This window comes from Zosterops lateralis (genome assembly GCF_965231275.1).
Source record: "Zosterops lateralis genome assembly, chromosome: 2".
Lineage (NCBI taxonomy): Eukaryota > Metazoa > Chordata > Aves > Passeriformes > Zosteropidae > Zosterops > Zosterops lateralis.
The window spans coordinates 32,430,841-32,445,871 of record NC_139763.1 but is presented as its reverse complement, the minus strand read 5'-3'; the positions used below and the strand labels follow the sequence as shown (position 1 = coordinate 32,445,871).

General features: G+C 36.4%; 1 protein-coding gene across 2 annotated transcripts in view; it reads left to right on the top strand.

Moving 5' to 3' along the window:
• The window catches only part of UBE3A (ubiquitin protein ligase E3A), a 47,335-nt gene extending 32,663 nt beyond the window's left edge, over nucleotides 1–14,672 (top strand). For both annotated transcript variants that reach the window (XM_083854934.1, XM_083854933.1), the window contains 7 exons: nucleotides 7,746–7,890; nucleotides 9,847–10,052; nucleotides 12,210–12,374; nucleotides 12,759–12,914; nucleotides 13,008–13,081; nucleotides 13,575–13,718; nucleotides 13,935–14,672. In XM_083854934.1, coding sequence (XP_083711060.1) covers nucleotides 7,746–7,890; nucleotides 9,847–10,052; nucleotides 12,210–12,374; nucleotides 12,759–12,914; nucleotides 13,008–13,081; nucleotides 13,575–13,718; nucleotides 13,935–14,055 — 1,011 coding nt within the window. In that variant the 3' untranslated portion in view covers nucleotides 14,056–14,672. The remainder of the gene's footprint in view (nucleotides 1–7,745; nucleotides 7,891–9,846; nucleotides 10,053–12,209; nucleotides 12,375–12,758; nucleotides 12,915–13,007; nucleotides 13,082–13,574; nucleotides 13,719–13,934) is intronic.
• The last annotated feature ends 359 nt before the right edge of the window (nucleotides 14,673–15,031 follow it).

Genomic DNA, 15,031 nt, shown 5'->3' with positions numbered 1-15,031 from the left:
CTTCTGTTTTCGTCCTCTGCACTGTCCTGCATCATCTTCTGATGGAGGGACTTTCAGATGGAAGTTAGAATTAAAACATTTTAATTGTGTACTCTTCTTGTGGACTTGCAAATTTCTAGAAATAAAGCATTATTTTAATTTGGTGCCAGTACTGATACAACTGAGAAAGGAACACGACCTTTAACAAACCTGTTAAAACCAGAGAGGTGTGAGAGCAGCCTGTTTCTGAATATGCTGACTTCTTAAATTAAAACTGAATGCCATTTCTTCTTGCATTTTTGGAAGAGGGGAATCATACAGAATACAAATCATTTTACGGTAAATAGGTCCATATATGACCTTAATATATTCTTTAATTTTAGGACCCTTCCCTTTATTTGTTAAGGCTGGTAATTTTCAAAAACTCATTTGCCCATGTTCTGTTATTAAAGCACAAGGTTTGCAAAATTTAGATTTACCCATGGCTTTAAAACTTGTCACTGAAGACCCAGAGAGGTTTTGGGGAAATTACCTGATTTTGCCTCTCGGCCCAGCTGTTACTTGTAGTTAAATTTGATTATTTTAACTGCCAGTGAAGATCAATTGTGAGAACCTTAAGTGACCACCTACCTTGATTTTTCTGTATGCCTAGGAATTTCCAGCTGGGTTAGCTGCTTCATGGGAATTGCTGATATTATGACTTGTTGGGGAAAACATTTGTCTTCAGTACCAAAAGAAAAAATGAAATTGCAATGCAGAAATGGCTTCTATCTGTAAACTCAACTCCATCTTAGGCTAATAAATATAAAAATACTGTGTACCAGTTTTTTTAAGAAGATTCTTTGTAATTTCACTACCTATCAGATTTACAGTTATGTCCAGTTATGTTTTGTCATATTATTGTGATGGAGTTTATTCCCTGAATGTTTGGCTTTGGGCACATAAATACTGGAGAAAAGGGAAGGATAATAATACTTTCTCTTTGGGAGAAGATGAGCTAAAAAAGCATGAGAGCTAATTTTAGGATGTTCTTTTCAATGTCAATTCCAGCAGAGCAAAAGCAAACCTTCCTATTTATGCTGATAATAAGAAGGAAAGTCCATAAATATGAGAAAAGGCATTCTTTCACATACTGCTTGTTGTGGAAGTTGAAACCTTCGAGGACAAAAAAAAAAAATATGCTTAGTCTACGTTAAAAAGCTTGTGGGCAGCATCAAGTTGTAATGTAGCCAGAGCAGTCACTGCTGTGCACACTCTTGGCCTGTTGGAAGTTCAGGAAATTTAAATCAGATTAAGTTCAAACATATTAATCTAAATGGTGATGCACTTGGAGCAGCCCTTGCTCAGCCTGGCAGCCTGAGTTACATGCTTGGGCAGTTGCCATGGTTCCTTCTATGGCTGTTAATTTAAGCTATCAGAGATACTAAATTATGGTGACCTGACTGTCAGAGGAAAGTAAGGATTTTAACTGTTTATTCTGAGAAAATAAAGGGAAAAGATAAAATTGTTCTAAATTCAGGTAGTCTGAACTAATCTGTAGTGGTAGCCAACAAGACCAAGTGCAGCCCAGGCATTTCTCAGAAGTGGAAAATGGATTATATTCAGTAAAATGGAGATGAACACAGACCAGCCACCCAAAGTGGAGGAAGGGAGTATGTGCTGTTTAAAACAGATGATACAAGGTAGCTCTTGTGGAATGATGTGGACTTAGGGAAAATTGTGTTCTATTGTATGAAGCCGGTACAGAATCCACCTTTTAACTATTAATATGTCTTAACTGATGATACAAAGTATCATTGCTCAAGGAATATATTTTAACTATTCCCCAGGAAGTGTTAGTGAATGGAACACTCTAATGTAGCTGTTGACCACAGTGTGCCTATTCTCTTCCATTTGTTTCTTCTCATTTTAATATCACAAAGAATGCAGTAGAAATACATTTGGAAAGCTCAGGGTCTCTTCAAAGAAACTGTAAAGTCCCCTTAAGGGTAAAAAATTGATGGAGAGGATGTAAAAGATGGACGGAGATGTTGAATGAGAAATACTGGTTTTCTCAACTGGTAACCCCTAGTTTTATTATCAGGAATCAGGCTTAACATAAGCAAAATAACATTTTGTTTTCCACACTGTGTAGCTTAAGATGGTGGATGTGTTTACCTAGGGCCTGTAACTCTTGAAGAAGGAAAGGTCCATCAGAAGCTAATGGACATTACAGGCATTTTGGTGTGAGCCACACACAAACCTCAGGAAATCTCTAAGCTGCTGGTAGCTGGGAAGCTGTTCCAGGGGAGATACTGTTCCACGCTGTCAGTTTTCATCAGAGAGTGCCTGATCTGTTCAAGCATTGCATGTTGTGGTTACTGGTACACTCTGTAACTGGTTGAGAAGCGATTTTAGCCATTTTTACAATTACTTTCTAACTGAAACAGTTCTGGAGGCAGCTCTTCAGTCTCATGTCCTAAGCCTTTAAACAGTTTGCTCTGTCTCTGATGAGAGTCTTTCTGTAGCAGCACTGACAGCATCAGACCTAAGTGAAAGCAGCACTGGATGACTTTGCATCAGGGATGGTTGCAGTTTTGGGTGTACAGTATTAAATTTAGGAATGAACTCACTGAAAAATACAAGAAAAATCTTTCAAAGATAATAATATTCAGTAGCAAAAGCATGTTCTGAGATCTGTTCAATGACAATGTTTCTGAACGTGCTTAATATACATGCTTATGGTTGAGTACCAATAGATTTACCCTCAAATTTCATAATTTTTAACTTTAGAGATTTGAATATTTACAGACTCTTTCGAATTGTAACTATTTATGTCACTAGACATAAATAACTAATAATAAATGACTATTTGTGTCACTGTGTCTTCACAGTAAAGTCAGTGAAGACTTAATTTTGAGTATCTATGGAACAACTAATAACTTCCTAATAAAAGCATTTTCAAGAATATTGACTAAAATGAGGTTGAGTTGGTCTTACTCATATTTTCCTTATTAATGTAGAATATTTTTCAAACAAATGTATTGATCAGCCTTCACAGCTTCTTGCAAACACACTAAATAATGGCTTTCTGCTCATTAGTTGAGTTGATGAGGTTGTTACCAAGCTGTTTTTCTCCTATCAATACTTAGTACTTTAGTTTTTATAATTCAATATGTATATGTTCTCACTTCATGGACTTCATTAAAGCAAATATGAACACTGGTGGGGGGTTTTTGCTACTATTATTAACAAAGGACTTTTTTTCCTCTTACTAAGAATTTGAAGCAGTACTTTTTAATTCTTTTAAGGTATTATCTTGTTTAAAGTTGTTTATTGAGAGAATGTTAGTTCCCTAAAACACATACATATGAGGAAAAATTTTATTTACAAATTCCTTGTTCAATTTCTTTGCATGTATGAAACTTGGCTCAGAAACTTATTTTTCCTTTTTTATTGGAAATTATTTAATGAAACATCTTTCTTTGTATTATATACTTATTGTATACTTACTTTATGTATGTTAATCTGAAAAGTCACCTGAGGACAAGGATGGGATGTTAGAATTTTTAACACTTTAGTCCTCACTTTTTTTAAGGAAACCGTATATTTGGGAGTTGGTATCTCAGTTTGCAGTTTCTGAAAGCAGTTAACATGCTTTTTTCTGTCTAGCAGGTTTAATAGGTTAGCTGTACTGCTGAGTCACGTTGTGCGAGTGTGGTAGCAATGAAAGGAAATATATCCTTAAATCCTCTCTTCTGCCTTTTCATTCCCCAAGACCTATTTCTTTCATCCCCTTCTTCTGAGTTTAGTCTTCCCCACCCCCATGGCCCAGGTTAAATGTGGTGTTCTTCTCAGGTAGCAGTAATTTAGAGGGTGTGAGTTGTGACACGCAACTTTTGCAAGTGAAAACCTGGTGCATTCCTTCAGCAGAACGAGGCTTGTACCTGCTTGCAAATTAGAAACTCACTTTGACAAATTTCATGTGGAATGCAGACAGCTAGTGGGCAGGAACCCTCTCCTGCTTGCAATGACTCTGCTGAGTGTATTGATGACCAAAACTCTTCTGTGACACCTGAACCCAAGCAGGCAGATTCTCTCTTGTATTAGCAGCAAAGTACTCAGGGAGATCTGATGTTGTTTCAGACCAAGTTAAAGTTTGGTGTGTTCAGGTGAAAAATGTTAGTACTGGTATGCCTTGGTTGGATGCAGAGCATGTGCCTCTTGATGTGTGTGCAAGCTCCAAATGCATGAACTGTTCAGTACAGCTGGAGAAAAGGCTGCTTTGTCACTGTAACTACTTTGCATGCCTGTTTTTAGAAAAATGTATTGGCCGACTTAGGTCATGATGTGTCACTGGTACTTCCAAGCTTAAGTTAGCTGTGTTCTGTCATTTTTGCTGTCCAGTGTGGAAAGTATTCCTGCCTCTGCCTTAAAGAGAACTTTTATATTATGTTAGAACTTCAGGTGGTTTGTGATCATTTTTAACTGAATAGAAATTAGTTTAGTTAGTATCTGTTTTAAGCAGGTCACCAAACTGGTTTCTGTTGTTCAGTGGACATTCCTGTCTTTCAGGAAAGCAGTGTTATTCTGTAAACAAAGTAAAATCACCCCATGTCTTAAGCTGTGGTACATTGTTGTGTTTCAGCAAACAAAATACAGATATTCTTTATGATGTCATCTCTCAGCTTTTCAGTTCATACATTCTTCTGCTGCTTCAGACATACTACACACCTGCTTTTTAGGAAGTCCCTGGAAAATGTAATGATTATTTCAATGACGTGGCCAGTCAAATCATCAGGACAGAAAACAACTTCCAAAACTTCGATAATTCACACAGTTGGATTGTTGATCTAGCGGCATCTATGTTGACAAGGTTGAGGTAGCTGTGATTATCAAAAACAAAGAAAGAAAGGCCGCAAAAACCCAAGAACCAGACAGCAATAACTGACGTTCATACTTCCCTGTACAGAAACACTCCTGCAGTTCTGCTAAAATCCAGTGCCTCCTTACTGTTGTGTTTGCTGCTGTTGCCCACTGCAGTCAGTTTTTGTTGTGAGGCATCAGTGTTGACACAGATATTCAAAGGAGCAGCTAAACCCACAATTTTGAGTTGAGCAGCTTAGCATTTTCCTGCTTATAGAATCTACTTCAAGGAGCATCAGGCTTTGCTCAAAATACTGGCTTTTGGGTAATCCTTTTCCTGACTCCCTTGCAGACATCCAGTGCACTGTTCTCATCTGCCTAGCCAGCATTGCTCAACTAGGACTGTTTCCTTCCTCCTTTTTTTTTTTTTTTTTTTTTTTTTTTTTTTGACTATTTTTGTCAGCCAAAAAAGCATTTTGAAATTTCTTTAACTGCTCTATATGTATAAATATGAGCAATTCTTTAGTGCATTTCCATGACACAAGAGAGTCTTCACATTATTACATAGGGTTGCTGTCCCAAAAGAAATGCTTTCTCAGGACTCATGAAAATTCATAAATCATGCAATATAGTAATTTACTGGTGGTAAAGACTACAAAGCCAACAAAATCATGACAGGAGAGAGAAAAAACCACAGCTTTATTGCTGTCAGTTGTAAGTGGAACGGATCCAAATAGGAGAATTTGTGTCTGTCTAACTTGAATGTTTAACCTGTATTTACACCTTTCAAATAAATGCTAGTTCTCTGTTTTTCAGAAGTTGCAAGTTGTACTTGGAACATGACTTAAGCTCCATTGTTGTCATAGGAAAATAATCTTTTACACAAATGGCTTACACAAACACATAACTAAGTTTTTCAGAAAATGTTGTAGTTTGCTGATTGAAATATAGACTAATCTCATCTGCTGTCATTATTGGGGTCTTCATGACTTGCCTTCATTTTTTAACTGAGATTTATATGCTATGAAGTTAGACTCTCCAAGTTTAGTTTTCAATACCAAATAGTGCATTTTTTTTCTCCACATGCTCCTTTTGCATGAGGTGCTTCAAAACCTTCAAACCCATTATGATAACCCCGCTAACTCTGTCACCCATCCTGCCCTGCTGCGCTGCTTGGATCATGTATGGCTGACTTGGCAGTTAGCAGGAGAAAATGTGTCTTGCTGGTGGTGTGATTTTGTGAGTCAGTGGTGTCATTTCTGTTGCCTTTACCTTCTCTGTTCTGTTCCTGTTTTACTGTACACTTCTGTAGTAAAACTCTGGTCTCTAAAGAACGTTGACATGTGGATCAGGTAGGGTAATGAAATAAAAAGTAAGATTTAGCATGTTAAGGACACCTGCTGGTAAGTGCAATTTGCAGTAGCCCAAATCAGAGGCAAATCTCACAAGTAATACGGTCTTGGTAGAGGAGTATACAGGTCCATCTGTGCCTTAATTTACTGCAGTTGAGTTTTCTTTGCCACATAGATATGTTTAGTCTAATTGTGCTGCATAAGTGTAAGTGGTGTGTTTATGCTTTTAAGTAGCGTATTTCTTATCAGCTGCAAAGTATTCTTGCTTGAATTCTGATTTACTGGAAAGGATTCATTTTTGGTGTAAGCAAGTGAAGGACCTGGCAATGTGCATTCAAAGCCCAGAAATCCAAACATACCCTGGGCTGCATCAGAAGGAGCATGGCCAGCCGGGTAAGGGAGGTGACTGGGTGACTGTCCCCTTCTACTCTTGTGACACTCTCCCCTGGAGTGCTGCATCTGGCTCTGGGTCCTCAACATAAGAAGTTGCAGAGCCAGAGAAGAGAAGGCTCCTGGGAGACCTTAGAGAAACTTCCAGCACCTAAAAGGGGGCTGATAAAAACTGGAGAGGATGTTTTCACAAGGGCAAATGACCTCAAACAATAGAGGAGAGGTTTAGATTAGATACTCAGAAGAAGTTATTTACTGTGAAGGTAGTGAGGCACTGCATCATGTTGCCCAGGAAAGTTGGGAATGTCCCATCCCTGGAACTGTTCAAGGCCATGCTAGATGGGGCTTTGAGCAAGCTGGTCTACTGGAATGTGTCCCAGCCCATGGCAAAAGGGTTGGAACTATATGGTCTTTCCAGGTCCCTTCCAACCCAAACTGTTATGTGATTCTGTGGCCTCTAATGGCCTTTATATAGACTTAAAACCCTGTCTTGTAAAATGTGAGACTTTCTGTTTGGCCTTAACTGAATTTTCACTTTCATAGCATCAGTGCAGTAGATGTGTTTGAAGGCACTGAAGAAATAACAGCAATAGAGTTTTGAGACTTCCTCATTAGGGTCAAGGAGAGGGGGTTGATTTGACTGTGATATTAGTGTATTTTTTGGTTTTAGGGTTTTTTTCCCCAGCTCTTTGTTTGAGAGATGCAACTACTCATCAAAGGCTTGTTTTCTGTCTCCCACTCTGAAAACATATCTGAGTAATCCCTTCACAAAGCCGTTTATTGTCAAACATGTAGATCATATTGCAGAATCTTCATTGTCAGATGAATTTAATTATCCCAGTAATACATCTTGTTTTCTTCTTTTTTCTGTGAATTGTGTGCAACACAATGATAACTTTTTTAATAAGTGCTTAAAAGAATAGAATAGAGAATGCTAACAGCTAGTTAGCTTTAATGGGCTGACAGATCAGTTCTGTGATAAGTTTCTTGATGTTAATCCCCAGATTCAGATTCTGAAACATGTTTAGAGTGGTTTGGCATTACTATTTCTCTTATTTTACTGTTGTGATTTGTTCTTGCTTTCTTCCTAATTTTGGAGGGTGCTTTGGATTTCATTATTTGATACTAAACTATTCTACAGATATACTAATGAAATATTTCTATCTCTTCACTCAATAGCTGGAGATGATTGCCATGGAAAATCCTGCAGACTTGAAGAAGCAATTGTATGTTGAATTTGAAGGAGAGCAAGGGGTAGATGAAGGAGGTGTTTCCAAAGAATTTTTTCAACTAGTTGTGGAAGAAATCTTCAATCCAGATATCGGTATGTGTTCTCATAATTTATTGGTTTAAGAGATTTTTCTCACAAAAGGTTGGCCTGGATGATCTTCCAAACTGGATTGTTCTATGTTTATGCTTTCTGTATCCACTGCTGCTTCTCTCTGAAGCTCTCCAGATTCATTGATGGTCAGGAGAGTATTTGACACATATTGAGGCTCACTGTGTTGTCAGTAGTCATCCTCCTAAAGGAGGAATGATGGAAGGAGTAACTGTGTATTGTTAATGAGAACCATCTTTACTTGTTTGGATACAAATCAGTAGTACAGGGTTTCTTAGCAGAGTTCCTTTGTTCGTTCTCTCACCTCTCTCCTCACTCTGCTTTGTGATTAGCTTCTAGAATTAGTAATCAAACCAAAGAGGAAGGAGCTTCTGCAATAAAGCAAGAATAGGATTATGGGGAGTTCTTAAATTATTTCCTCCACTTCCTCCAGGTTAATAAATCTGATGAGATCCAAAGTGTGACAGCAATGTCAAATTTGGTTATAGCTAACGAACCAAGGGTAAATTGGTATGTTAGAGCCAAAATTTTACATTTGTGTTTCAGCAGTCATACTTCCATCATATTCTTTTTTCCCTTGCTCCCTACACCAATCATTTATGCAAGGGCATGCTTCTTTTAGTGTGCAGCTTATCTGCTACTCTGGAAAGATGAAAATGTTATAAAATGATAAGAATAGTTCCTGTTAGAATAGAAATGAGCCCTGCCAGGCTCCTATACTAATTTCACATTTTATGCGGAATATGATGCTACACAGTACTTCCTGTAGTGGCTTCCATTAAAGAAGCCTAACGGCTCTTGGCTGTTAGTTTGGTTTCACTGGACTATTTTAAAAGAGAAAGCTGCTGTTCTTGGTTTTGTTGCTTAGAAAATTGGTGAAAATGCACAGAAATCTATTTTGACTGGATTAGAAAGGATGTGTCAGTATCAAGTACCCAGAATCAGTAACAAAAATCTGAACCTTGGCACTTGCCCTTCACCATATGCAAGCCAATTATTATAACAAGTGGTACAGAACCATAGACAAGTCTTACTCACTCTGAAAAATGCTATTAATTTGGAGAGATTTGGAATCTGAATTAACTTACTTTGAAGTATGGCATAATAAAGAACTCATAGTACTTTGATGAATTTTTATTTTCAAGGCTAAACAAATACATTCTCAACTTCAGTTTATCTAAACAGAAGTTGTGTGGGTGTATTGAAATACTCTTTATATAGTAATGCTAAAGTGTGCCTGAGCTAAGATCCAAGGACTGTGTATATACTCCCTGCATTTAAAGATAGGTAGTAGATTAGATGTGCATGCATGTTTTAAGTTTTACTTCTGTATTAAAAATGTAAAATAGTATGTACACATTTTGTATTCATAGTAACTCTAGGGGGAAAAAGCTTTTTATTGGGTTTTGGCATAAATGTGTAAAAGCAGAAAATGAAGCTTGCATTAAGTGTATCATCGTAGCTTCTAATCAAGTAGTAGGGCTTCATCTTGTCCTGTTCCTTTGCTTGAATTGGCCTTTGAGGAAAAGCTGTCACTTTTTAGTAATTTGAGGCCTTCAAGATTGTTTCATCCACGTTTTTGACTGTGTTCTTTTCTTGTACTGCTGTATTTATCAAAGTCACAATCGCTGCTTGTCAGTGGGCTGCTGGTTCCTCAGTAGTGGAGGAGATAAAAGCTTGTGTACACGCAGCTTCAGTGAGTTTTGCAGGATGTTGTATCACAGTTCTCATGCACACTTTTAGTGGTGATGTGAGTAACAGTGTTTTGAGCAGTTCCAGTCATCCTAAGGTAAGTAGTTTCTCTTTGCCATTCAGTTCAGTATAATGTTAAGCATGTCTTAAAGTCTAGTGTAAATGGGTTTGGAATTATATGTTTTATGTGCCATGTTTATTGAATTGTAACCATAATTGTTCAATTTTTTAATTTTTTTTTTTAAACAGGGATGTTCACATATGATGAGTCTACAAAACTGTTTTGGTTTAATCCGTCCTCTTTTGAAACTGAGGGTCAGTTTACCCTGATTGGCATAGTACTGGGCCTGGCTATTTACAACAACTGTATACTGGATGTACATTTCCCCATGGTTGTCTACAGAAAGCTAATGGGCAAAAAAGGAACTTTCCGTGATCTGGCAGACTCTCATCCTGTAAGTTCATTATGTTCTTTAAGTTTAATAGTCCATTTTCCATGCTATAATTTAATCTGTATTTCAGTTCAACATGAGATCACTGTCAGAAGTGAAAGTGAAATAACCAGTGACTTGCGTTAAGAGTGTATTTGTTAAAATAAATTCATAAGCAGTAAAACCTCTTGCTACATTTGGTTTGGAGGAGGCAAAATTGTAATGTCAGTGAATAGGGCACAGTATCAATAAAGCTTTATTTTTTTTACTACATAAACTCTTAAATGTTACTAAGAATTATTAAGCATAAACAGGCATGTCTCTTCCCCAAAGAGACTTCTAAAATTGGGCCATTTATAGCTATTTGTAGAGGTAAATTTCTACCAAAAAAAAGTGCAAGTAAGAGTAAACATGCAAAGGTGTGATGTTCTTCCTGGTTTTTGTCTAAAGCAAGAGACAGATGAGGCAGTTTATGAATATCCCTACAGTTAATGAATATTCCTAGCAAAGCAGTGATCAGTGTCCATCTTCTCACACACATTCCCAGCCAATGGCTGTTTACAATTACTATGCTGGACATGTGCTTTACTAGATAGAGCACACCAAGTGTGTGTGCAGGCCCTCCTCCACCTGCAGAGATCACCAGTGGCTTTCCCTCACGTTGCTGGTAGGAGTTGTTAGCAAGCTTCATTTTGTTTCAAACAATGGGACACTTCCCTTTTATAAGCAGTTATACAAAATCTTCATATTTAAAAAAAAGATTAGTAAAACGATACTGTCTAGAAAGAACTTGGCTTTCATTTTTGAAAATGGTGCATGTGTAATCAAAAAATAGATTATCTGGTCTGCTTTGAATGGCTACATACAACAGCATGCCAGATTGGACCAGTTTCTCTGTATAGTGATGTTGAGAAATAGTGCCCGAGTTTCCTCTAACTTTTATTACATACTCAAAACCTTTTGTGATCAAAAAAAAGTGAATGTATTTCTATGGAACAGGATGGTCAGATCATTTCCTAATTTTTCTCCCCTGCTTTGTAATTTCTCATCTAACACCTACACTGATTTCTTCTAAATAATCTTTTTTTAACTCTTTGTGTTTCTCATATGACTCAAACACTTCAGAGCTTTCAGTTTTCACTTCTCAAACCCAAAATGAAATTCACAGTAGTTAAGCCTCCCAATGATTTTTCTAATGCTGTAGAGCATGGAGAATAGGATGTTCACCAGCCCTCGCCAATGGTTCCAAGTCCAGTGATTTTCAGTGCACCTTTTTAAAGGTCCTGTGGAAGAGTCAAAAACATACAGATAGTGAGAGTTTGAGGCTTACGTGTTAACTTTCATGTTTCAATTAAAACACCAGGGGGAAATTATTTTTTTTCTACTTCACTGTAAAAATACAGTTGCACACAGTTGTCACTTTCACCTTCACTTTGTATTCTTTAACCCCTACACCTCTATTGCAGCCAAATAATTGTTCCTGTGCTGCATAGTCTTTGGTTTCCAGGGAAGTCTTGGGCTTTTCCTAAGGCATAGCGGGGAGGAAGGCTGGTTGCTCCTTTGAATAGAGCAAATTCTTGCAGGTAATTTCAGATTCAGATTGGTAAATTCTGACCTAACTCGTAATTTTTTATTTTTGGTATATAAATGTCTTCTTACATTAAAGACTGCCCCATCTATGTTGCTTAAGGATTGCTTCCTAGTTGGTTTGGGTTTTAAATAAGAAGATAAAAACCTACTGTATGAATTTTATCTGATATAAAAGACAGGAGTTTCTTTGATTTTTAACTCATAAATGTTCCCCTTACTAGTGTAACATATTCTGGATGTCTTAAGTAAAGACATGTTCAAAAGATGTAAGAGAAGAGGAGGTTTTTAAAGGCTCTTAAACTGCAGGTTTGACCATTGCATTTTGGAAGATTGGTGGGTACTAAAAGGCTCTTTTAAGGGAGTTATTTCTGATTGCCGTGTTTCTTTTTTGTCTTAATATCTTCTATTGTTTCTCTTTACAGATACTGAGCTTATTAAACAATTGTTTGGACTCCTATGGGAGATTTAGGTGACTTGTGTCATAGCATATAACATCCCTTTTTTGAGCCCAGTGGTCTCATGTCGTCTTGTATTACTCAGTGGGATCTATCAAAGCTTACTTTGACAGACATGTATTTCTTATTCTGTTAGGTTCTGTATCAGAGTTTGAGAGACTTACTAGAGTATGAAGGAAGTGTGGAAGATGATATGATGATAACGTTTCAAATATCTCACACGGATCTCTTTGGCAATCCAATGATGCACGATTTAAAGGAAAACGGTGATAAAATTCCTATTACGAATGAAAACAGAAAGGTACGCTCAGCCTTTTGAACAGAATCAGTAGTTCTTTGATATACTCTATGTAGAATTATGTAGAACCCTACAAAAGTTTGGTCTCACTTAAAATTTTTAAGTTTAAAAGACTTTTAAAATTGCTGTAGCACAGTGTAGTTGTGAACAGAAAAGGCTTCTCTTAAAGAAAGCATTGATACATGGATCCGTAGCTTCTGGGTGGGATGTTTGACCTGTTTGAGCAGTATTTGAGACTTGTTCTTTTGTGTTGCTGAATAAAAGCTGAGCTCAGATAATTAGTGTAGAATTACAGAATTAGGTATTTTGGGGTCTTGTATTTTTGGGAGGTACTTAAAGTGGCAAATGTTGAAGTATTAAGATTTTTTGGCATTTATTTCCTTGCAGGAATTTGTCAATCTCTATGCTGACTATATACTCAATAAATCAGTAGAAAAGCAGTTCAAGGCCTTTCGGAGAGGATTCCACATGGTGACCAATGAATCTCCTTTGAAATATTTATTTAGACCAGAGGAAATTGAATTACTTATTTGTGGAAGTAGGGTAAGAATTTTGAATATACACTAAGGAGTGGAGCTTTTTTTGATCCTGAGTATATAATTAGTGATCATCTTTAAAAATATCATCTTCTTACAGAATTTAGATTTTCAAGCACTAGAAGAAACTACAGAATACGATGGTGGCTATACAAGAGACTCTCTTATTATTAGGTAATTTTTTCTGATTTTGTAAAGAAAAAAAACACTTCATCTGCTTGTTTCTTCATAATGAATTTAATATTATAAGATTTAGTATTTCTGTAGGACTGGAGATGCAAATGTCTTACATGTAATTTCAGTTTTCTCAAGTATTATCAGTAGAGAAGAGGAGATGGTATAAGCATTGTTGAATCAGTATAATTCCTTAGGAAATAAGAATAATATAAAATATCTGCAGAACACAACCAAATCAATGTTTCAGAACAGTTAAACTGCAGTGTTTAGTAATATTTCTGATTTGTATTTCTGAATCTCATTTATTGGTAAATACATTCTGAGAGTTTTGGTTTATGAATGCAACTTGTAAACTTGGTGTTAAGACTGATTAGAATTATTGTTCAATTACAAAGATCTTTGGATCTTTACTTTGGAAATTCTTATTTATAACAAAGAGTTTACAGATTACAAAGTTTACAGTTTTACTTCTTGATTTATTCTTTGACAGGGAATTCTGGGAAATAGTCCATTCATTTACAGATGAACAGAAAAGACTGTTCTTACAGTTTACAACAGGCACAGACAGAGCCCCTGTGGGAGGACTTGGAAAGTTAAAGATGATCATAGCCAAAAATGGCCCAGATACAGAGAGGTAAAAAAAAAAATAAATTGTACATTTTCCTTGTTTTTTTTTTAATAAATGGAAGTGAATTCTGTGCTTTAAAATTATTTACCTAGTTAAATCTGAAAGTTGAGTCTATAAGGGAAGTTCATTTTCTTCAAATTCATTATTTGTGGACTTGTAAAATAGAGGTGTGTTTCTTTTGCATGTTCCAAGATCTGAATTTTTGTATTTTTTATCCCACAGGTTACCTACATCTCACACATGCTTTAATGTACTTTTGCTTCCGGAGTACTCAAGCAAAGAAAAGCTTAAAGAAAGATTATTGAAGGCCATCACGTATGCCAAAGGATTTGGCATGCTGTAATAAGTTTAACAAAAGGGATTAAAAAATGATGGTGATCATGTCCCTGTCCAAAAAGGCCATAAGATAGTGAGCTACAGTAGTCACCTGTGTTTGTGCCTCCCTTCTTTACCGGGGACATTGGGCTGGAACAGCAGATTTCAGCTGCTTATATGAACAAAATCTTTATTTTTTCTTTTAGCGTGAAAGTGTTACATATTCTTTCACTTGTATGTACAGAGAGGTTTTCCTGAATATTTATTTTAAGGGTTAAATCACTTTTGCTTGTGTTTATTACTGCTTGAAGTTGAGCCTTTTTGAGTATTTACAAGAAAACAAACTGTACTCTCCCAAGGAAAATATTGCCATCATTTGTAGACCATGTAACCTTCAAGTATGTGCTATATTTTTGTCCCTGTATCTAATCAAATCAAGAACTGTACTTTTTGAAGAGTTTGCTTTTGAAACTTGAAGTCTTGAAAAACAGTGTGATGCAATTACTGCTGTTCTAGCCCCCAAAGAGTTTCTGTGCAAAATCTTAAGAATCAATAAAGATGGAAGGGAGAACTTGGAATGTTAAATTGCAGCCTTGAGAACTTTACTTTAGTCACAGCACAACAATTAAAATTCATTTCACTATATGTTGTCTTCACATGTCTTGTAATAAACTGTGTTTTTAATTAGGAAACATTTCTTAGCATATGAAAAGGTAGAAATTTTAGTTTCTTTAAAAAAAAAGTTTACTGGGGAAAGTGCATTTTCAACTGAACAGCTTTAGAGTAGGGAGTGAAGTGTCTGGAAAAGAGATAGGAAGTTTTTGCTATATTATAAACAAAGCATGTGGAAGTGCACTTAAAATGAAGTTCTATTCTTAATTGCCTATTATGTTGACATTTAAAATAGACAATCCAAAGTCTTCCCTACATGTTATGTCATCATCATTTATTTAATGAATCATTTTTCCTACCTATCAAGGCACATGATCAGTGTTGCACCATAG